General features: G+C 53.3%; 1 protein-coding gene across 1 annotated transcript in view; it reads left to right on the top strand.

Annotated features, from left to right (window-relative positions):
• renbp (renin binding protein) overlaps positions 1-21361 on the top strand; it is a 30743-nt gene extending 9382 nt beyond the window's left edge. The window contains exons 6-11 of the mRNA XM_073028753.1: positions 11022-11246; positions 11817-11898; positions 12566-12728; positions 13288-13432; positions 14785-14872; positions 17397-21361. Of these exons, the coding sequence (XP_072884854.1) occupies positions 11022-11246; positions 11817-11898; positions 12566-12728; positions 13288-13432; positions 14785-14872; positions 17397-17476 (783 nt within the window). The 3' untranslated portion in view covers positions 17477-21361. The remainder of the gene's footprint in view (positions 1-11021; positions 11247-11816; positions 11899-12565; positions 12729-13287; positions 13433-14784; positions 14873-17396) is intronic.
• Positions 21362-21561: the final 200 nt, after the last annotated feature.

Here is a 21561-nt window from a genome sequence, read left to right as displayed (position 1 = left end):
TGTGTGAGAATCCCTGTGTGTGTGTGTGTGTGAGAGAGAGAATCCCTGTGTGTGTGTGTGTGTGTGTGAGAGAGAATCCCTGTGTGTGTGTGAGAGAATCCCTGTGTGTGTGTGAGAGAATCCCTGTGTGTGTGTGTGAGAGAGAATCCCTGTGTGTGTGTGTGTGAGAGAGAGAATCCCTGTGTGTGTGTGTGTGTGTGTGTGTGTGTGTGTGTGAGAGAGAGAGAGAGAGAATCCCTGTGTGTGTGTGTGTGTGTGTGAGAGAGAGAGAGAGAATCCCTGTGTGTGAGAGAGAGAGAATCTCTGTGTGTGTGAGAGAGAGAATCCCTGTGAGTGTGAGAGAGAGAGAATCCCTGTGTGTGTGAGAGAGAGAATCTCTGTGTGTGTGAGAGAGAGAATCCCTGTGTGTGTGTGAGAGAGAGAGAATCCCTGTGTGTTTGTGAGAGAGAGAGAGAGAGAGAGCCCCTGTGTGTGTGAGAGAGAGAATCCCTGTGTGTGTGAGAGAGAGAATCCCTGTGTGTGTGAGAGAGAGAATCCCTGTGTGTGTGTGAGAGAGAGAATCTCTGTGTGTGTGAGAGAGAGAATCCCTGTGAGTGTGAGAGAGAGCCCCTGTGTGTGTGTGTGAGAGAGAATCCCTGTGTGTGTGTGTGTGTGTGTGAGAGAGAGAATCCCTGTGTGTGTGTGTGTGTGTGTGTGTGTGTGTGTGTGAGAGAGAGAATCCCTGTGTGTGTGTGTGAGAGAGAGAGAGAGAATCCCTGTGTGTGTGTGTGTGAGAGAGAGAATCCCTGTGTGTGTGTGTGTGAGAGAGAGAGAGAATCCCTGTGTGTGTGTGTGTGAGAGAGAGAATCCCTGTGTGTGTGTGTGAGAGAGAGAGAATCCCTGTGTGTGTGTGTGAGAGAGAGAGAATCCCTGTGTGTGTGTGTGTGTGTGTGAGAGAGAGAATCCCTGTGTGTGTGTGAGAGTGAGAGAATCCCTGTGTGGGAGAGAAAGAGAATCCCTGTGTGTGTGTGTGAGAGAGAATCCCTGTGTGTGTTTGTGAGAGAGAGAGAGAGAGCCACTGTGTGTGTGTGAGAGAGAGAGAATCCCTGTGTGTGTGAGAGAGAGAGAATCCCTGTGTGTGTGAGAGAGAGAGAATCCCTGTGTGTGTGTGTGAGAGAGAGAGCCCCTGTGTGTGTGTGAGAGAGAGAGAGAATCCCTGTGTGTGTGAGAGAGAGAGAATCCCTGTGTGTGTGAGAGCCCCTGTGTGTGTGTGAGAGAGAGAATCCCTGTGTGTGTTTGTGAGAGAGAGAGAGAGCCCCTGTGTGTGTGTGAGAGAGAGAGAATCCCTGTGTGTGTGTGTGTGAGAGAGAGAGAGAGAGAATCCCTGTGTGTGTGTGTGTGTTAAGAGAGAATCCCTGTGTGTGTGTGTGTGTGTTAAGAGAGAATCCCTGTGTGTGTGTGAGAGAGAGAATCCCTGTGTGTGTGAGAGAGAGAATCCCTGTGTGTGTGTGTGAGAGAGAGAATCCCTGTGTGTGTGTGAGAGAGAGAGAATCCCTGTGTGTGAGAGAGAGAGAATCCCTGTGTGTGAGAGAGAGAATCCCTGTGTGTGTGAGAGAGAGAATCCCTGTGTGTGTGAGAGAGAGAGAATCCCTGTGTGTGTGTGAGAGAGAGAATCCCTGTGTGTGTGTGTGTGTGAGAGAGAGAATCCCTGTGTGTGTGAGAGAGAGAGAATCCCTGTGTGTGTGAGAGAGAGAGAATCCCTGTGTGTGTGAGAGAGAGAGCCCCTGTGTGTGTGTGTGTGAGAGAGAGAGCCCCTGTGTGTGTGAGAGAGAGAGAATCCCTGTGTGTGTGAGAGAGAGAGAATCCCTGTGTGTGTGAGAGAGAGAGCCCCTGTGTGTGTGTGTGTGAGAGAGAGAGCCCCTGTGTGTGTGTGAGAGAGAGCCCCTGTGTGTGTGTGAGAGAGAGAGAGCCCCTGTGTGTGTGTGAGAGAGAGAGCCCCTGTGTGTGTGTGAGAGAGAGAGCCCCTGTGTGTGTGTGAGAGAGAGCCCCTGTGTGTGTGTGAGAGAGAGAGAGCCCTGTGTGTGTGTGAGAGAGAGCCCCTGTGTGTGTGTGTGTGTGAGAGAGAGAGCCCCTGTGTGTGTGTGAGAGAGAGCCCCTGTGTGTGTGTGAGAGAGAGAGCCCTGTGTGTGTGTGAGAGAGAGCCCCTGTGTGTGTGTGTGTGAGAGAGAGAGAGCCCCTGTGTGTGTGTGAGAGAGAGAGCCCCTGTGTGTGTGAGAGAGAGAGCCCCTGTGTGTGTGTGAGAGAGAGCCCCTGTGTGTGTGTGAGAGAGAGAATCCCTGTGTGTGTGAGAGAGAGAGAATCCCTGTGTGTGTGTGAGAGAGAGAATCCCTGTGTGTGTGAGAGAGAGAGAATCCCTGTGTGTGTGAGAGAGAGAGCCCCTGTGTGTGTGTGAGAGAGAGCCCCTGTGTGTGTGTGAGAGAGAGAGAGCCCCTGTGTGTGTGTGAGAGAGAGAGAGCCCCTGTGTGTGTGTGAGAGAGAGAGCCCCTGTGTGTGTGAGAGAGAGACCCCTGTGTGTGTGTGAGAGAGAGCCCCTGTGTGTGTGTGAGAGAGAGAGAGCCCTGTGTGTGTGTGAGAGAGAGCCCCTGTGTGTGTGTGTGTGTGAGAGAGAGAGCCCCTGTGTGTGTGTGAGAGAGAGCCCCTGTGTGTGTGTGAGAGAGAGAGAGAGAGAATCCCTGTGTGTGTGTGAGAGAGAGAGCCCCTGTGTGTGTGAGAGAGAGACCCCTGTGTGTGTGAGAGAGAGAGAATCCCTGTGTGTGTGAGAGAGAGAGAATCCCTGTGTGTGTTTGTGAGAGAGAGAGAGAGCCCCTGTGTGTGTGTGAGAGAGAGAGAATCCCTGTGTGTGTGTGTGTGAGAGAGAGAGAGAGAGAATCCCTGTGTGTGTGTGTGTGTTAAGAGAGAATCCCTGTGTGAGAGAGAGAGAATCCCTGTGTGTGTGTGAGAGAGAGAGCCCCTGTGTGTGTGAGAGAGAGAGCCCCTGTGTGTGTGTGAGAGAGAGAATCCGAGAGCCCCTGTGTGTGTGAGAGAGAGAGAATCCCTGTGTGTGTGAGAGAGAGAGAGAGAATACCTGTGTGTGTGTGTGAGAGAGAGATCCCTGTGTGTGTGTGTGTGTGTGTCGTGTGTTGTGTGTGTGAGAGAGAGAGAGAGAGAATCCCTGTGTGTGTGTGAGAGAGAGAGAATCCCTGTGTGTGTGAGAGAGAGAGGAATCCCTGTGTGTAGCTGTGTGAGAGAGAGAGCCCCTGTGTGTGTGTGAGAGAGAGAGAATCCCCTGTGTGTGTGAGAGAGAGAGAATCCCTGTGGTGTGTGCTAGAGAGAGAGAGAGCCCTGTGTGTGTGTGAGAGAGAGAGAATCCCTGTGTGGTGTGTGTGAGAGAGAGAGAATCCCTGTGTGTGTGTGTGTGTAAGAGAGATCCCTGTGTGTGTGTGTGTGTGTAAGAGAGAATCCCTGTGTGTGTGTGTGAGAGAGAATCCCTGTGTGTGTGAGAGAGAGAATCCCTGTGTGTGTGTGTGAGAGAGAATCCCTGTGTGTGTGTGTGTGTGAGAGAGAGAATCCCTGTGTGTGTGAGAGAGAGAGAATCCCTGTGTGTGTGAGAGAGAGAGAATCCCTGTGTGTGTGAGAGAGAGAGCCCCTGTGTGTGTGTGTGTGAGAGAGAGAGCCCCTGTGTGTGTGTGAGAGAGAGAGCCCCTGTGTGTGTGAGAGAGAGAGAATCCCTGTGTGTGTGAGAGAGAGAGACCCCGTGTGTGTGTGTGTGAGAGAGAGAGCCCCTGTGTGTGTGTGTGAGAGAGAGAGCCCCTGTGTGTGTGTGAGAGAGAGAGCCCCTGTGTGTGTGTGAGAGAGAGAGAGCCCTGTGTGTGTGTGAGAGAGAGAGCCCCTGTGTGTGTGAGAGAGAGAGCCCCTGTGTGTGTGTGAGAGAGAGCCCCTGTGTGTGTGTGAGAGAGAGAGAGCCCTGTGTGTGTGTGAGAGAGAGCCCCGTGTGTGTGTGTGTGTGAGAGAGAGAGCCCCTGTGTGTGTGTGAGAGAGAGCCCCTGTGTGTGTGTGAGAGAGAGAGCCCTGTGTGTGTGTGAGAGAGAGCCCCTGTGTGTGTGTGTGTGAGAGAGAGAGAGCCCCTGTGTGTGTGTGAGAGAGAGAGCCCCTGTGTGTGTGAGAGAGAGAGCCCCTGTGTGTGTGTGAGAGAGAGCCCCTGTGTGTGTGTGAGAGAGAGAATCCCTGTGTGTGTGAGAGAGAGAGAATCCCTGTGTGTGTGTGAGAGAGAGAATCCCTGTGTGTGTGAGAGAGAGAGAATCCCTGTGTGTGTGTGAGAGAGAGAGCCCCTGTGTGTGTGTGAGAGAGAGCCCCTGTGTGTGTGTGAGAGAGAGAGAGCCCCTGTGTGTGTGTGAGAGAGAGAGAGCCCCTGTGTGTGTGTGAGAGAGAGAGCCCCTGTGTGTGTGAGAGAGAGCCCCTGTGTGTGTGTGAGAGAGAGCCCCTGTGTGTGTGTGAGAGAGAGAGAGCCCTGTGTGTGTGTGAGAGAGAGCCCCTGTGTGTGTGTGTGTGTGAGAGAGAGAGCCCCTGTGTGTGTGTGAGAGAGAGCCCCTGTGTGTGTGTGAGAGAGAGAGAGAGAGAATCCCTGTGTGTGTGTGAGAGAGAGAGCCCCTGTGTGTGTGAGAGAGAGAGCCCCTGTGTGTGTGAGAGAGAGAGAATCCCTGTGTGTGTGAGAGAGAGAGAATCCCTGTGTGTGTTTGTGAGAGAGAGAGAGAGCCCCTGTGTGTGTGTGAGAGAGAGAGAATCCCTGTGTGTGTGTGTGTGAGAGAGAGAGAGAGAGAATCCCTGTGTGTGTGTGTGTGTTAAGAGAGAATCCCTGTGTGAGAGAGAGAGAATCCCTGTGTGTGTGTGAGAGAGAGAGCCCCTGTGTGTGTGAGAGAGAGAGCCCCTGTGTGTGTGTGAGAGAGAGAATCCCTGTGTGTGTGAGAGAGAGAGAATCCCTGTGTGTGTGTGAGAGAGAGAGAATCCCTGTGTGTATGTGAGAGAGAGAATACCTGTGTGTGTGTGTGAGAGAGAATCCCTGTGTGTGTGTGTGTGTGTGTGTGTGTGTGTGAGAGAGAGAGAGAGAGAGAGAGAGAGAATCCCTGTGTGTGTGTGAGAGAGAGAGAATCCCTGTGTGTGTGAGAGAGAGAGAATCCCTGTGTGTGTGTGTGAGAGAGAGAGCCCCTGTGTGTGTGTGAGAGAGAGAGAGAATCCCTGTGTGTGTGAGAGAGAGAGAATCCCTGTGTGTGTTTGTGAGAGAGAGAGAGAGCCCCTGTGTGTGTGTGAGAGAGAGAGAATCCCTGTGTGTGTGTGTGTGAGAGAGAGAGAGAGAGAATCCCTGTGTGTGTGTGTGTGTTAAGAGAGAATCCCTGTGTGTGTGTGTGTGTGTTAAGAGAGAATCCCTGTGTGTGTGTGTGAGAGAGAATCCCTGTGTGTGTGAGAGAGAGAATCCCTGTGTGTGTGTGTGAGAGAGAGAATCCCTGTGTGTGTGTGAGAGAGAGAGAATCCCTGTGTGTGAGAGAGAGAATCCCTGTGTGTGTGAGAGAGAGAATCCCTGTGTGTGTGAGAGAGAGAGAATCCCTGTGTGTGTGTGAGAGAGAGAATCCCTGTGTGTGTGTGTGTGTGAGAGAGAGAATCCCTGTGTGTGTGAGAGAGAGAGAATCCCTGTGTGTGTGAGAGAGAGAGAATCCCTGTGTGTGTGAGAGAGAGAGCCCCTGTGTGTGTGTGTGTGAGAGAGAGAGCCCCTGTGTGTGTGAGAGAGAGAGAATCCCTGTGTGTGTGAGAGAGAGAGAATCCCTGTGTGTGTGAGAGAGAGAGCCCCTGTGTGTGTGTGTGTGAGAGAGAGAGCCCCTGTGTGTGTGTGAGAGAGAGCCCCTGTGTGTGTGTGAGAGAGAGCCCCTGTGTGTGTGTGAGAGAGAGAGAGCCCCTGTGTGTGTGTGAGAGAGAGAGCCCCTGTGTGTGTGAGAGAGAGAGAGCCCCTGTGTGTGTGAGAGAGAGAATCCCTGTGTGTGTGTGAGAGAGAGAGCCCCTGTGTGTGTGAGAGAGAGAGCCCCTGTGTGTGTTGTGTGTGTGTGAGAGAGAGAGCCCCTGTGTGTGTGTGAGAGAGAGCCCCTGTGTGTGTGTGTGAGAGAGAGAGAGCCCCTGTGTGTGTGAGAGAGAGAGAGCCCCTGTGTGTGTGAGAGAGAGAGCCCCTGTGTGTGTGAGAGAGAGAGCCCCTGTGTGTGTGAGAGAGAGAGAGCCCCTGTGTGTGTGAGAGAGAGAGCCCCTGTGTGTGTTGTGTGTGTGTGAGAGAGAGAGCCCCTGTGTGTGTGTGAGAGAGAGCCCCTGTGTGTGTGTGTGTGTGAGAGAGAGCCCCTGTGTGTGTGAGAGAGAGAGAGCCCCTGTGTGTGTGTGAGAGAGAGCCCCTGTGTGTGTGTGAGAGAGAGCCCCTGTGTGTGTGTGTGTGAGAGAGAGCCCCTGTGTGTGTGTGAGAGAGAGCCCCTGTGTGTGTGTGAGAGAGAGAGAGCCCCTGTGTGTGTGTGTGTGAGAGAGAGCCCCTGTGTGTGTGTGAGAGAGAGCCCCTGTGTGTGTGTGTGAGAGAGAGAATCCCTGTGTGTGTGAGAGAGAGAGAGCCCCTGTGTGTGTGTGAGAGAGAGAGCCCCTGTGTGTGTGTGTGAGAGAGAGAATCCCTGTGTGTGTGTGAGAGAGAGCCCCTGTGTGTGTGTGTGAGAGAGAGAATCCCTGTGTGTGTGTGAGAGAGAGAATCCCTGTGTGTGTGTGTGTGTGTGTGTGTGTGTGTGTGTGTGTGTGTGAGAGAGAGAGAGAGAGAGAGAGAATCCCTGTGTGTGTGTGAGAGAGAGAGAATCCCTGTGTGTGTGAGAGAGAGAGAATCCCTGTGTGTGTGTGTGAGAGAGAGAGCCCCTGTGTGTGTGTGAGAGAGAGAGAGAATCCCTGTGTGTGTGAGAGAGAGAGAATCCCTGTGTGTGTGAGAGCCCCTGTGTGTGTGTGAGAGAGAGAATCCCTGTGTGTGTTTGTGAGAGAGAGAGAGAGCCCCTGTGTGTGTGTGAGAGAGAGAGAATCCCTGTGTGTGTGTGTGTGAGAGAGAGAGAGAGAGAATCCCTGTGTGTGTGTGTGTGTTAAGAGAGAATCCCTGTGTGTGTGTGTGTGTGTTAAGAGAGAATCCCTGTGTGTGTGAGAGAGAGAATCCCTGTGTGTGTGTGTGAGAGAGAGAATCCCTGTGTGTGTGTGAGAGAGAGAGAATCCCTGTGTGTGAGAGAGAGAGAATCCCTGTGTGTGAGAGAGAGAATCCCTGTGTGTGTGAGAGAGAGAATCCCTGTGTGTGTGAGAGAGAGAGAATCCCTGTGTGTGTGTGAGAGAGAGAATCCCTGTGTGTGTGTGTGTGTGAGAGAGAGAATCCCTGTGTGTGTGAGAGAGAGAGAATCCCTGTGTGTGTGAGAGAGAGAGAATCCCTGTGTGTGTGAGAGAGAGAGCCCCTGTGTGTGTGTGTGTGAGAGAGAGAGCCCCTGTGTGTGTGAGAGAGAGAGAATCCCTGTGTGTGTGAGAGAGAGAGAATCCCTGTGTGTGTGTGAGAGAGAGAATCCCTGTGTGTGTGTGTGTGTGAGAGAGAGAATCCCTGTGTGTGTGAGAGAGAGAGAATCCCTGTGTGTGTGAGAGAGAGAGAATCCCTGTGTGTGAGAGAGAGAATCCCTGTGTGTGTGAGAGAGAGAATCCCTGTGTGTGTGAGAGAGAGAGAATCCCTGTGTGTGTGTGAGAGAGAGAATCCCTGTGTGTGTGTGTGTGTGAGAGAGAGAATCCCTGTGTGTGTGAGAGAGAGAGAATCCCTGTGTGTGTGAGAGAGAGAGAATCCCTGTGTGTGTGAGAGAGAGAGCCCCTGTGTGTGTGTGTGTGAGAGAGAGAGCCCCTGTGTGTGTGAGAGAGAGAGAATCCCTGTGTGTGTGAGAGAGAGAGAATCCCTGTGTGTGTGTGAGAGAGAGAATCCCTGTGTGTGTGTGTGTGTGAGAGAGAGAATCCCTGTGTGTGTGAGAGAGAGAGAATCCCTGTGTGTGTGAGAGAGAGAGAATCCCTGTGTGTGTGAGAGAGAGAGCCCCTGTGTGTGTGTGTGTGAGAGAGAGAGCCCCTGTGTGTGTGAGAGAGAGAGAATCCCTGTGTGTGTGAGAGAGAGAGAATCCCTGTGTGTGTGAGAGAGAGAGCCCCTGTGTGTGTGTGTGAGAGAGAGAGCCCCTGTGTGTGTGTGAGAGAGAGCCCCTGTGTGTGTGTGAGAGAGAGAGAGCCCCTGTGTGTGTGTGAGAGAGAGAGCCCCTGTGTGTGTGAGAGAGAGAGCCCCTGTGTGTGTGTGAGAGAGAGCCCCTGTGTGTGTGTGAGAGAGAGCCCCTGTGTGTGTGTGAGAGAGAGAGAGCCCTGTGTGTGTGTGAGAGAGAGCCCCTGTGTGTGTGTGTGTGTGAGAGAGAGAGCCCCTGTGTGTGTGTGAGAGAGAGCCCCTGTGTGTGTGTGAGAGAGAGAGAGCCCCTGTGTGTGTGTGAGAGAGAGAGCCCCTGTGTGTGTGAGAGAGAGAGCCCCTGTGTGTGTGTGAGAGAGAGCCCCTGTGTGTGTGTGAGAGAGAGAATCCCTGTGTGTGTGAGAGAGAGAGAATCCCTGTGTGTGTGTGAGAGAGAGAATCCCTGTGTGTGTGAGAGAGAGAGAATCCCTGTGTGTGTGAGAGAGAGAGCCCCTGTGTGTGTGTGAGAGAGAGCCCCTGTGTGTGTGTGAGAGAGAGAGAGCCCCTGTGTGTGTGTGAGAGAGAGAGCCCCTGTGTGTGTGAGAGAGAGAGCCCCTGTGTGTGTGAGAGAGAGCCCCTGTGTGTGTGTGAGAGAGAGAGAGCCCCTGTGTGTGTGTGAGAGAGAGAGCCCCTGTGTGTGTGAGAGAGAGAGCCCCTGTGTGTGTGAGAGAGAGCCCCTGTGTGTGTGTGAGAGAGAGAGAGCCCCTGTGTGTGTGTGTGTGTGAGAGAGAGAGCCCCTGTGTGTGTGTGAGAGAGAGCCCCTGTGTGTGTGTGAGAGAGAGAGAGAGAGAATCCCTGTGTGTGTGAGAGAGAGAGAATCCCTGTGTGTGTGAGAGAGAGAGAATCCCTGTGTGTGTTTGTGAGAGAGAGAGAGAGCCCCTGTGTGTGTGTGAGAGAGAGAGAATCCCTGTGTGTGTGTGTGTGAGAGAGAGAGAGAGAGAATCCCTGTGTGTGTGTGTGTGTTAAGAGAGAATCCCTGTGTGAGAGAGAGAGAATCCCTGTGTGTGTGTGAGAGAGAGAGCCCCTGTGTGTGTGAGAGAGAGAGCCCCTGTGTGTGTGTGAGAGAGAGCCCCTGTGTGTGTGTGAGAGAGAGAATCCCTGTGTGTGTGAGAGAGAGAGAATCCCTGTGTGTGTGTGAGAGAGAGAGAATCCCTGTGTGTATGTGAGAGAGAGAATACCTGTGTGTGTGTGTGAGAGAGAATCCCTGTGTGTGTGTGTGTGTGTGTGTGTGTGTGTGTGTGTGTGTGTGTGAGAGAGAGAGAGAGAGAGAGAGAGAGAGAATCCCTGTGTGTGTGTGAGAGAGAGAGAATCCCTGTGTGTGTGAGAGAGAGAGAATCCCTGTGTGTGTGTGAGAGAGAGCCCCTGTGTGTGTGTGAGAGAGAGAGAGAATCCCTGTGTGTGTGAGAGAGAGAGAATCCCTGTGTGTGTTTGTGAGAGAGAGAGAGAGCCCCTGTGTGTGTGTGAGAGAGAGAGAATCCCTGTGTGTGTGTGTGTGAGAGAGAGAGAGAGAGAATCCCTGTGTGTGTGTGTGTGTTAAGAGAGAATCCCTGTGTGTGTGTGTGTGTGTTAAGAGAGAATCCCTGTGTGTGTGTGTGAGAGAGAATCCCTGTGTGTGTGAGAGAGAGAATCCCTGTGTGTGTGTGTGAGAGAGAGAATCCCTGTGTGTGTGTGAGAGAGAGAGAATCCCTGTGTGTGAGAGAGAGAATCCCTGTGTGTGTGAGAGAGAGAATCCCTGTGTGTGTGAGAGAGAGAGAATCCCTGTGTGTGTGTGAGAGAGAGAATCCCTGTGTGTGTGTGTGTGTGAGAGAGAGAATCCCTGTGTGTGTGAGAGAGAGAGAATCCCTGTGTGTGTGAGAGAGAGAGAATCCCTGTGTGTGTGAGAGAGAGAGCCCCTGTGTGTGTGTGTGTGAGAGAGAGAGCCCCTGTGTGTGTGAGAGAGAGAGAATCCCTGTGTGTGTGAGAGAGAGAGAATCCCTGTGTGTGTGAGAGAGAGAGCCCCTGTGTGTGTGTGTGTGAGAGAGAGAGCCCCTGTGTGTGTGTGAGAGAGAGCCCCTGTGTGTGTGTGAGAGAGAGCCCCTGTGTGTGTGTGAGAGAGAGAGAGCCCCTGTGTGTGTGTGAGAGAGAGAGCCCCTGTGTGTGTGAGAGAGAGAGAGCCCCTGTGTGTGTGAGAGAGAGAATCCCTGTGTGTGTGTGAGAGAGAGAGCCCCTGTGTGTGTGAGAGAGAGAGCCCCTGTGTGTGTTTGTGTGTGTGTGAGAGAGAGAGCCCCTGTGTGTGTGTGAGAGAGAGCCCCTGTGTGTGTGTGTGAGAGAGAGAGCCCCTGTGTGTGTGTGAGAGAGAGCCCCTGTGTGTGTGTGAGAGAGAGCCCCTGTGTGTGTGTGAGAGAGAGAGAGCCCCTGTGTGTGTGTGTGTGAGAGAGAGCCCCTGTGTGTGTGTGAGAGAGAGCCCCTGTGTGTGTGTGTGAGAGAGAGAATCCCTGTGTGTGTGAGAGAGAGAGAGCCCCTGTGTGTGTGTGAGAGAGAGAGCCCCTGTGTGTGTGTGTGAGAGAGAGAATCCCTGTGTGTGTGTGTGAGAGAGAGAATCCCTGTGTGTGTGTGAGAGAGAGCCCCTGTGTGTGTGTGTGTGTGTGTGAGAGAGAGAGAGAGAGAGCCCCTGTGTGTGTGTGTGTGTGTGAGTGAGTGTGTGCGCACGCCCATGTGTCAGTGTGTCACTCTCTCGCTCTGCCGTCTGCAGAGGGAGGCGCTGTCGATGATGGACCAGGTGTGTCACTGGGTTCGGGTGGACCCGGCTGGGCTGGGACGACCCCACCTGCCCGGGGCCCCTGACACCAGCTCACTGGCGGTGCCCATGATGCTGCTGTGCCTCGTCCAGCAGCTCGAGGAGGGCGTGTCGGAGAGGGAGCAGAGGTACCGGGAGGTCGGCGATTGGAGCGTGCGGAAAATCCTCCAACACCTGAAGGTAAAGGGGCAGAGCACGAGGGTGGGGGGGAGGAGGAACCCGGGCCGATTTCCGCCCTCCCAACCCTGGGGTCAGGCCGGATGGCGGCCCAGTGGCATCAGCGCTGGACTTCGGAGCGAAGGCTCCCGGGTTCGAATCCGGCCAGCTCCCCGGCACGCTTTCCATCCGTGCTGGGTTGAGCATCGAGCTGGCAAATCAGCCTCGTAAAAAACCAGAAAGCCTGCTTAAAAAACACCATCACGACGGCATCCCGGTGACTCCACTCGGAGTTCAGGGCTTCTTCTTCAACCCTGGGGTCACTGGACAGTGATGGGGAGGCAATTTGACCTGTCCCTTCCCCGTCCTCCTCCTCCTCCTCGCCCATCGCCCCTCGATCCTCCCCCCCTCCACTCCCTTCCCCTTCAGTCCCCATCACCTCCTCTTCCCAAACCAGTTGTGTACCCAGTGATGGGGAGCAGGGACCCTGGCTGATTCTACTCTCCACTCCCTTTCAAACCCCCACCCCCATTTCAACCCCCACCCCCCTTGAAACCCCAACTCTTTTCACCCTCCCCCCCCCACTCCATGCAGAGGGACGGGACGGCCGTGCTGGAGACGGTGTCCTCCGAAGGAAAGGAGCTCCCGGGAAGCCAGGGACGGCTGATGAACCCAGGTACAGGCTGTGTGTGACCCCCGGGGCCCGGTGCTCGCTGGACCCCCCGGGGTGGGGCTCCCTCGGCCGGGGAGGGTGAGCCACAAAGCCCGGTCCTACTTCTCCTGGGATCGGAATTCCCCGGGGTGAGGGAGAAGTGGCGGGGGGGGAGGGGCGGTCAGTGGAGGCGGGAAGGGAAAGATGGGAATGATGAGACAGCGAGGGGTTGACAGACGGGAGGGAATATGCGGCGAGGTAGGGAGGAGGGACGGTTGGAGGTTTGGTCACAAAGGGAGGGGAGGTGGGACAGAACGCACTGGAGGCAGACAGAAACGTCAGGCAGAGGGGACGGGGAGGGTGCGTGGGCAATGCTCCAACGATCGCCAGTGGGTCAGGCCACATGCCAGAGGCCGGCTGGTTTCTCCCGTGGTGGGCAGCGGTTACGGAGAGACGGGGAAAAGGTGGGGCCGATCTCCGGTAGCACGGGCCGTGCGCTAGAGGCCGGCTGGTTTCTCCTGCGATGGGGAGAGAGGAGACTGGGTGGGTGGGGGTGTGTGGACAGCGTACTGACCCTGCTGCCTGGACAGGCCACGCGCTGGAGGCCGGCTGGTTCCTCCTGCGATGGGGAGAGAGGAGAATGGGTGGGTGGGGGTGTGTGGACAGCGTACTGACCCTGCTGCCTGGACAGGCCACGCGCTGGAGGCCGGCTGGTTCCTCCTGCGATGGGCGGAGGCAACGGGCTCGCAGGAGCTGACAGCGACGGCGCTCGAGGGATTCCTGGTCGGGCCATTCCGCACGGGCTGGGACCAACAGCACGGGGGGCTGTTCTCCTTCCTCGACGTGGACGGGCTCCCCCCCCACCCAGGTAACAGCCCCCTCCTCTGCCCTCTCTGGGGGATGGAGGTAACGGGGAGGGGGTTCGACGGTTGCCGTGCAGTAGAATGGTTCCTACACCCCCATCACCCACCGTACCGCCCCCGGAGAGGGTGCACCAGATGTCCGTGGTCTCCCCCTCGCTCCCTCCCTTCCCCATGAGTTGCCCCACCTCCCAAATGAGGACACCCTCTCCCCCCCCCACCAACCGTGGAGTCTCACTCCCCTGCACCCCACCCCACCTACACACTGGGTTGTGATTCTTCAGCTGGTGGTGGAGTATGGTCTTAACAAGTTCTCTCAACCCCCACACCATTCCTCACCCTTCCCCCCCCATCCTCTCTGTCCCCCTCTTGCCCACCCATACACCCCCCCGTCCTTTTCTCTCTCCACCCTCGAGCTCTCCCTTGCCTCCCTCCCCATGTTTGATCGCTCAGTTAATGGAGATGCCTGAAGCTCTGTAGATCTGACAAGTTCTTTCCTCCCCCTCCCCTATCCTTCCACCCTTCCTCCCCTCCCCTTCTCATTCCCTTTCCCACCGCCCCCCCAGCTCGAATGGGACATGAAACTCTGGTGGCCCCACACCGAAGCTCTGGTGGCCCTCCTGTTGGGCTACCAGCTGAGTCGCGACCCCCGGCTCCTCGACTTCTTCCGCCAGGTCTTTGACTACAGCTTCAGCCACGTGAGTACTGCCCGCCCGAGCCTCTCACTCCCCGGCGTTTCTGCTCTCCGCGGCCCCCAGCGACCCCCCCCCCCCCGTCTCCCTTTCCCGTGCGGACGCGGCCGCGTAGGGTGGGGTGTCCACCCATCTTTCGGATCAAGTCCACGGTCTGCTGTCCCTTGCTCGCCTGAGTCTCACAGACTGTCCGCGGAGCCCTGTTCAGAAAACAGGCCCTTCGGCCCAACAGCCCGCTGATGTCCCACCCCCTTCCCATCCAGGTCAGCGGCATCTGCCCACGTTTTGACCCATCGTCCCCCTAAACCAGGGGTCGACGGTTAACGGCAAGGGTCTGCGGCATTAAAAAAAGCTTGGGAACTCCTGCCGTGAAGTTTTCCTGTCAACATTCCCGTCCGATTGTCTTCAAGTGTCACGTTCTTGCCTCAACCACTTCCTCCCCTGTGATAGGGAACACCTTCTCTGCATCCACTCTGTCTAGACCTCTCAATGTTTCTCCAAAAATCCCCCTGCCCCCATTATTCTGAACTCCAACGTGGATTACATGACACAACTTGGTGAACTCTGGTTAACTGGGACACCTCAGGACCAGTACACTTTGGCCCAATTAAGCAGCTGCCACAATTGGCTGAAGTTTAATGGGAATAGTTAAGGTATAAAAACGACACAGTAACAAATTATGTATTTAAATGAAATACAGAGCAAATTAGAATGCTACCAATCCAACTACAGTACTATAAAACTGTGTATTAGTTCCTAATAGTTATCGACTTTAAATGAACAAAATCGGAGCAGACACCCTACGGTATATCCGACAATGGACTGCCTTCGTACAATACTATCGACTGTTGCATCCTCCACTTCTTCATTCTCATTGTAACATGGTTGTCGATACCTTCAAATTCTAACTTGCTGGAGTAGTGAAATTGTTTCGTTTTCACCCCCGACCGTTTCCGCGGAGCATCTCCAAGCCCGAAAGCTTGAAACCGCGGTGAGCAAAACAGTTCGGGAATTGTCTCGCTGCTTATTCTTCGCCGACTCAGTGAGAAAAATCACTGGTGTCTGGACATAAACACACACAACCAATGCTCTTTAAAAACTGGTCACCCCAAGCGCCAGAACCCAACGGGGTACAATTACACGTGACCGGTGCAAATCAGAAATTCTTCAGTAATAGTCTGCTGTCCAAATTGAGCGGCATAGTGTCCTAAATAAACGAAGGGGATCCCGGCTGTTTTCTTGATTAGTTTTTATTTTTATTAAACAGTTGTCCCGATTAATTGGAACCTCATGTACTTGCACTACACAGTACTCCCAAGTCCGACTAAAGCCTCAGTTTTCCAACGTTTCTCCCGCAGTTTCCGGATCAGGAGCACGGAGAATGGTACGGCTACCTGAACCGGCGCGGAGAGGTCACCCACTCCTTCAAGGGAGGACCTTTCAAAGGTACGTCTGATCCCGGCACGCTGACAGAGCCGGGAAGGGTTGTGGAGGTGGGGGAGTGACATCCAGCCCGACAGGGTGTCTTGGGCTCTGATGTTCCGAATGCAGGGTTCTTTGGGAAGTCAGGAAAGAGGCACAAAACTTACTGCCTCTCAGTCACCTTTCCCACTAAGCTGCGTAGTAGCGGAAATGCCCCCCCCAGCACGTAGCCTCATGCAGCTGGAAATGTTCTTTTGCATAATGTTATTACAGGTAGTCCCCGAGTTACGAACGTCCGACTTCCGGACAGCTCGTACCTACGAACCGCGGAAGGAGAACGCCGTCCGCCATTTTAAGTCGGATCACAACGCCGTCCACCATTTTAAGTCAATGCCGTTGACACTGTGTTGAGTGTTTAAATTTGTATTTGGCTTAAATTTTTCTTAGTAAGATTCACCCCTCCCCCCCCGTTCCGTTCGGCTGGTGGCGCAGTGAGATCAGCGCCGAGCTGGGGAACAGAGGTTCGATCCAGTGACAGACCGCTCCCGTGCCGGGTTGATGTTGATCCAGTGACTCCCATACCATCCATGCTGGGTTGATGTCAAGCTCGCAACTCAACCTCCTAAAAAAAACACTGCCACCTCCAGTTTAAATTCCCACGCGGAATATTGTGGAGGATCAAATACCCAAACCCAGCACAGCCCCCACTTGTCCCATTTAGCCTGTCTCAGTGCGGTGGTCCTTAAGACCCAGCGGACCTCGGGAGCCGGCGGAGGTCAGGACCCGCCACCCGCAGTGTTTCTGTTCCATTGACGGGAAGCGATCGTGATTGAAAATAAAGTAGAAATAATAAAGCGTTTGGAAAGAGGTGAAACGCCATCGGTCATTGGAAAAGCGTTAGGCTACAGTTGGTCAATGATCGGAACAATTTAAAGGATAACGGATAAAGTGAGAATAATGGAGCATGTGAAAGGCCCTGCCCCGATGAAAGCTACAGTTATTACTAAGCAATGCAGTGGTTTAATTATTGGAATACATACGTTTCTTAAGTGATTTATATGCATAGAAAGGTAAAATATACACTATATACTCAGACAAACGTTTGACTAACGGACTCTAAATAATACCGGACGTACTTGTTCCGACTTACGTACAAATCAAACTTAAAGACGGACTCAGGAACGGAACTCGTACGTGACCCGGGGACTGCCTGTATAAAATGCTGCACAGTTTTCTGGCCATGTAGAAGTTCCCTACTCAAGAGCAAAGGTTGGTCTGCACAGCTGTAAAACAAAATAGAGGGAACATTGCATCTCGATCATTTTATTAAGTGTTAAAAGAAGAGAGTTCTTAACAGACAGTGATAGAGGTCTAGTAGTGGAGAGAGGGAGAGACAGAAGATGGCACAGTCTCCTGGTCAGCTCTTTTTATCCTAAATAGAGAGAGTACAGAGGAAATTTACTAGAATGTTACCTGGGTTTCAGCACCTAAGTTACAGAGACAGGTTGAACAAGTTAGGTTTTTATTCTTTGGAGTGTAGAAGGTTGAGGGGGGACTTGATAGACGTATTTAAAATTATGAGGGGGGATAGGTAGAGTTGACGTGGATAGGCTTTTTCCATTGAGAGTAGTGGAGATTCAAACAAGAGGACATGAGTTGAGAGTTAGCGGGCAAAAGTTTAGGGGTAACACGAGGGGGAACTTCTTTACTCAGAGAGTGGTAGCTGTGTGGAACGAGCTTCCAGTAGAAGTGGTAGAGGCAGGTTCGGTATTGTCATTTAAAGTAAAATTGGATAGGTATATGGACAGGAAAGGAATGGAGGGTTATGGGCTGAGTGCGGGTCGGTGGGACTAGGTGAGAGTAAGCGTTCGACACGGACTAGAAGGGCCGAGATGACCTGTTTCCGTGCTGTAATTGTTATATGGTTATAGATCCATTCAAATTCACAGTTAGGAGTCATCCAATCTTAGACGCCTTATTCAAATAAAGCAATATCAAGAGAAGCTTCTAGAATCGTATGAAAAACTAAGAAACACGTTGAACATATATGTGGTGGCCACGAGGTTCGTTCATTATGAGCCGTGTCGTATGACGTGGGAGTTCATGGCCTTTCCATGAATATAATTGTTTTTGGCAAACATTTCCTCGGAAGTGGCTTGACATTGCCTTCTCCTGGGCTAATGGTGACTGCAGCCATTATCGATCTCTTCAGGGATTGTCTGCCTGGTATCAGTGGTTAACCAGGACTTGCGATCTGCACCGGCTGCTCATAGGACCATCCACCCCCTGCTCCCATGGTTCACGTGACCCTGATCTGGGGGCTAAGCAGGAGCTACACCTTTCCCCAGGGTGACCCGCAGGCTAGCGGAGGGAAGGAGCGCCCCACACCTCCTTTGGTAGGGACGTATCTCCACCCCGCTACCCATATAAAATACAAGCAGAAAATTAATTTTTAACAGTGAAGAAAATGACAATTAAGCAGTCCTAGCCACAAATTAAATGCCCCGGTCCAACAGAGGGACTGACTCTGCCTTTCGTGCTCTTGTAGGGTGCTTCCATCTGCCCCGCAGCCTCTACCTCTGCGAGACCGTTCTCGACTCTCTGCTGGCAGAGAGCTCGACGTCCTGAGGAACGGGTGGCTTCCGGGAAGGAGAGGGTCCTCCTTCCTCCCCCGCACTGCTGGATCAAAAGGGAGGGGAGCAGCCAGGAGCCCAGCTGTCGACCGCAATGAAGGAACCCCCACCTCCCCACCTCCACATCAACCTATCAACCTTTCAGAATTATCTCTGATTCTCCAGCTTCCAAGTCCAGAACTTATTCACAATGCACAAGGCGACAGAGTTGGGGGGGGGGGCTCAACTCTGTGTCTGACCCCGGGAGTGTGTGATCGGACGGTGTGGAGGGAGATTCACTCTGTGTCTGACCCCGGGAGTGTGTGATGGGACGGTGTGGAGGGAGCTTCACTCTGTGTCTGACCCCGGGAGTGTGTGATGGGACAGTGAGGAGGGAGCTTCACTCTGTGTCTGACCCCGGGAGTGTGTGATGGGACGGTGTGGAGGGAGCTTCACTCTGTGTCTGACCCCGGGAGTGTGTGATCGGACGGTGTGGAGGGAGATTCACTCTGTGTCTGACCCCGGGAGTGTGTGATGGGACGGTGTGGAGGGAGCTTCACTCTGTGTCTGACCCCGGGAGTGTGTGATGGGACGGTGTGGAGGGAGTTTCACTCTGCGTCTGACCCCGGGAGTGTGTGATGGTCCTTGTATTTGAATATTTTTTACATGGTGTTGAAACCCTCTTTGCTGGGTACACTCCCCTATCCACTCCAACACCAGCAGCCCCACAGTGCCTGTGAGGAACCAGGCGGTCACCCTGTTCTCCCACTCTAGTGACACCTGGCCACAGGTGAGGCCTCTGAGGAGGGGTGGGTGGTCAGCTGGGACCCAGTCCCCTGCCCAGCCTGCGGCCAGGATCCACGAATGACCCACCCTCCCCCCACCTCCGGAAGCAGGTCTTCCAACGTTTGGGAATGTTTGGGGTTGGTGTGGCCAGAACTGGAGGAAAACTAAATCAAGAGGATTAGAAAAAGGCCCTTCAGCCCTTCTAATCTCTGCTGAACTCTTATTCTGCCTGTATGCCTTGAACCACACCTATACCACGAGCAACCATACCCCTCCATCTATGTACCTGTTCAAATCTCTCCCCTATGGTGCATCCCCCACTTTCACTGGCAGCTCGTTCCTGCCTCGGGTTCCCCTTAAATATTTCACCTTTCACCCTAAACCCGTGACCTCTGGTTTTCGTCTCACCGAACCTCGGAAAAAGCCTGCTTGCATTTACCCTATCTATACCCCTCATAATTTTGTACACCTCTATCAATCTCCCCTCATTCTCCTAGCCTCCAGGGAATAATGTCCTATCCTATTCAACCTTTCTCTGTGACTCAGGTTCTCAAGTCCCTATAATATTCTTCTAAATTTTTAGCATAATACAGTCCTCTGGGATCAATTTAACCCTTCCCTCCTGCATCATCGCCCTCATTATGTGATGTGTTGTATGATGTCATCATTATTTGCTGTGTCACATGAAATCATTAGGTGCTGGGTCGTGTGACGTGGGCGATCGTGGTTTATCCGTGACCGTGACTGTTCTTGGCAAATCTTTCTGCAGAAGTGGGGTAGCATTGCCTGACTCTGGGTAGTGTAAGGACCTCCAACCCTTATCAACACTGTTCAGAGATTGTCTGCCTGGCGTCAGTGGTCGCATAACCAGGACTTGTGATACACCCCAGCTACTCGTGATCATCCCGTGGTTCTCACGACCCCGATCGAGGGGCGAAGCAGGTGCCACCCCTTGCCCGAGGGTGGCCTGCAGGCTGGCAGAGGGAAGGAGCACCTCACACCTCCTTTGATAGGGACAAATTTCTACCCCACCACACACCCCTCCCAGATAGCCCTCAGTTGGTCTCTGTGCATTGAAACATAACTGTGAAGTGTGTTGCCTCGCATATTCCGTACCTGCGCAAAGCGGGGAGTCCTCCAGGTGTGGGAGGGGCCTGTCACACGGCACTGCTCTGCACCCTGGATCCCACGCACAGAGTCCTCCACCAACGACACCCCCATATTCTAGACGTATCGTGGGGGCTTGCTAATAGATGGGAGGGACACGGAACGCCGGGAGTTGTGGGGGCGGGGGATATGGCAAGCTCCCTCACCTGTGAGGGGAGGAGAAATCTTCACAATTCCCCCACCCTCACACTCCCTGTTGGGACCCTCGGTAGCTGAGTGCGTTTAATCCCGGAACCAATAGATCACCGGGCGAACGGGGAGCCCGTGGGGACGTGGGCCGAGGACGTCGCAGAGTACAACAGCTGGCCATTCAGCCTATCTAGCCCGTGCTAGACAACCAAAATTTAACAGTCTGTTGACCATTCACAAATGGGTGGGGTTTGATTGTGTGTGTGTGTGGTGGGGGATGAACCAAGCACGTCTGTCTCTTTCCTCTGGATGTGGTCCGCGAGCAAGCTGGCTGACGTGAGGCTTCACCTGCCTCCATTCCACTGAGCCAGTCCACCCACCGCCGCCTACATGCCCCATTTCCCCCTGACATACCCGCAGTGATAATTGCTCACTCCCCTCTCACTCAGGAATGCTCCACAGTCTGTGCACAGAAAGTCCCCAATATCAGATTTGAACACCTCTCCCACCTCTTCTCTCAGGGAATGGGTCTATTCAGCTCCCCCCTTTTGTAATTCCCAGATTCCGGGAGGAGGTGGGCTCAGAATGCAGACAGTCCCTTCGGCCCCTCGTTGTCTGTGCTGACCATGGTGCCATCCTGATTGCATTGAGAACCACATTTTTCCATCATCTATGCGCCTTTCGAAGGATTCCTCAAATGCTCCAATGTGTGACCAGAAGGTATAGGAGCAGAATTAGGCCATTTGGCCCATCGAGTCCACTTCTGTTATTTCATCATGGCTAGTCTATTTACCTTCTCAACCCCAATCTCCTACTTTCACCCCGGATCCCTTCATGCCCCGACTAATCAAGAATCTATAAATCTCTTGCCTTAAATTTACCTAAAGACTTGGCCTCCAAAGCCGCTTGTGGCAACAAATCCCACAGATTCACCACTCTCTGGCTAAAGGAATTCCTCCTCATCTCCGTTCTAAAAGAATGCCTCTCTATTCTCAGGATGTAGACTCTCCCACCACTGGAAATATCTGCTCTATCAAGGCCTTTCCAATCAGCCCTGACAGCGCGTGCTCTGGTGCTCTGTGCATAAAACTTCTCTCTGACGTCTCCCTTGCGCTTTCCTCCAATCATCATCGAACTCTTTCCCCCTCGTACTTACCATTTCTGCCCTGGGTAAAACTCTCTGGCTGTCCACTCTGTCTGTGCCTCTTATCTTCCGATACACCTCTACCATGTCAACTCTCATCCTCCGCTCCAAAGAGAGAAGCCCTAGCTTGCTTGACCTTTCCTCATAAGACATGCTCTCTAATCCAGGCAGCATCGTGGTGAAGCCCTCTCTAAAGCTTCCACATCCTTCCGATAATGAGTCGACTAGAACTGAGCAGAATACTCCAAGTGTGGTCTGACCAGGGTTTCAAAGAGCTGTAGCGTTACCTCATGGCTCTTCAACTCAAATCCATGGCCTGAGTCCCTCTGAACCTTTGCCATCCACGTACCTGTCTAAGTATGCTTCAAACATTGTTAATGTACTGACCTCATTCGCTTCCCATGGTAGCTCGTTTCATATACCAGAAGATCATACGGTATAGGAAGAGAATTGGGTTACTCAGCCCATCGAGTTTGCTCCACCATTCCATTGTGGCTGATCTACTATCTCTCTTAATCCAATTTCCTTCCTCGTCCCCATAACCTTTGACTCCTGCACTATCCGAGAACCTATCAACCTCCACTTTAAAAGCCTAACTGGATGGTATCGACATCGATTTCTCCATCATCTGGTGACCATCCACCTCTGCCCCAAACCATCCCGCCCCCCAAATCACCTCCTAGTTCACCTCTTCCACCCTCTCGATCAGTCCACACACCCGCTTACTCTCACTCCTCCCTCCGGTTCCCCTCTAGACCTCATGAAGGCTATAAGACAAAGAGAAGTAGGCATTCAGCCCATCGTTTGCTGCACCATTTTCACCATAGTTGACTTATTACCTCACTCAACACCCACAAAACCCGCTTTTTACTGAG

This window comes from Hemitrygon akajei, chromosome 24, assembly GCF_048418815.1.
Source record: "Hemitrygon akajei chromosome 24, sHemAka1.3, whole genome shotgun sequence".
Taxonomy (NCBI): Eukaryota; Metazoa; Chordata; class Chondrichthyes; order Myliobatiformes; family Dasyatidae; genus Hemitrygon; species Hemitrygon akajei.
The sequence above is the reverse complement of the archived record's forward strand: the minus strand, read 5'-3'. Positions and strand labels throughout refer to the sequence as shown.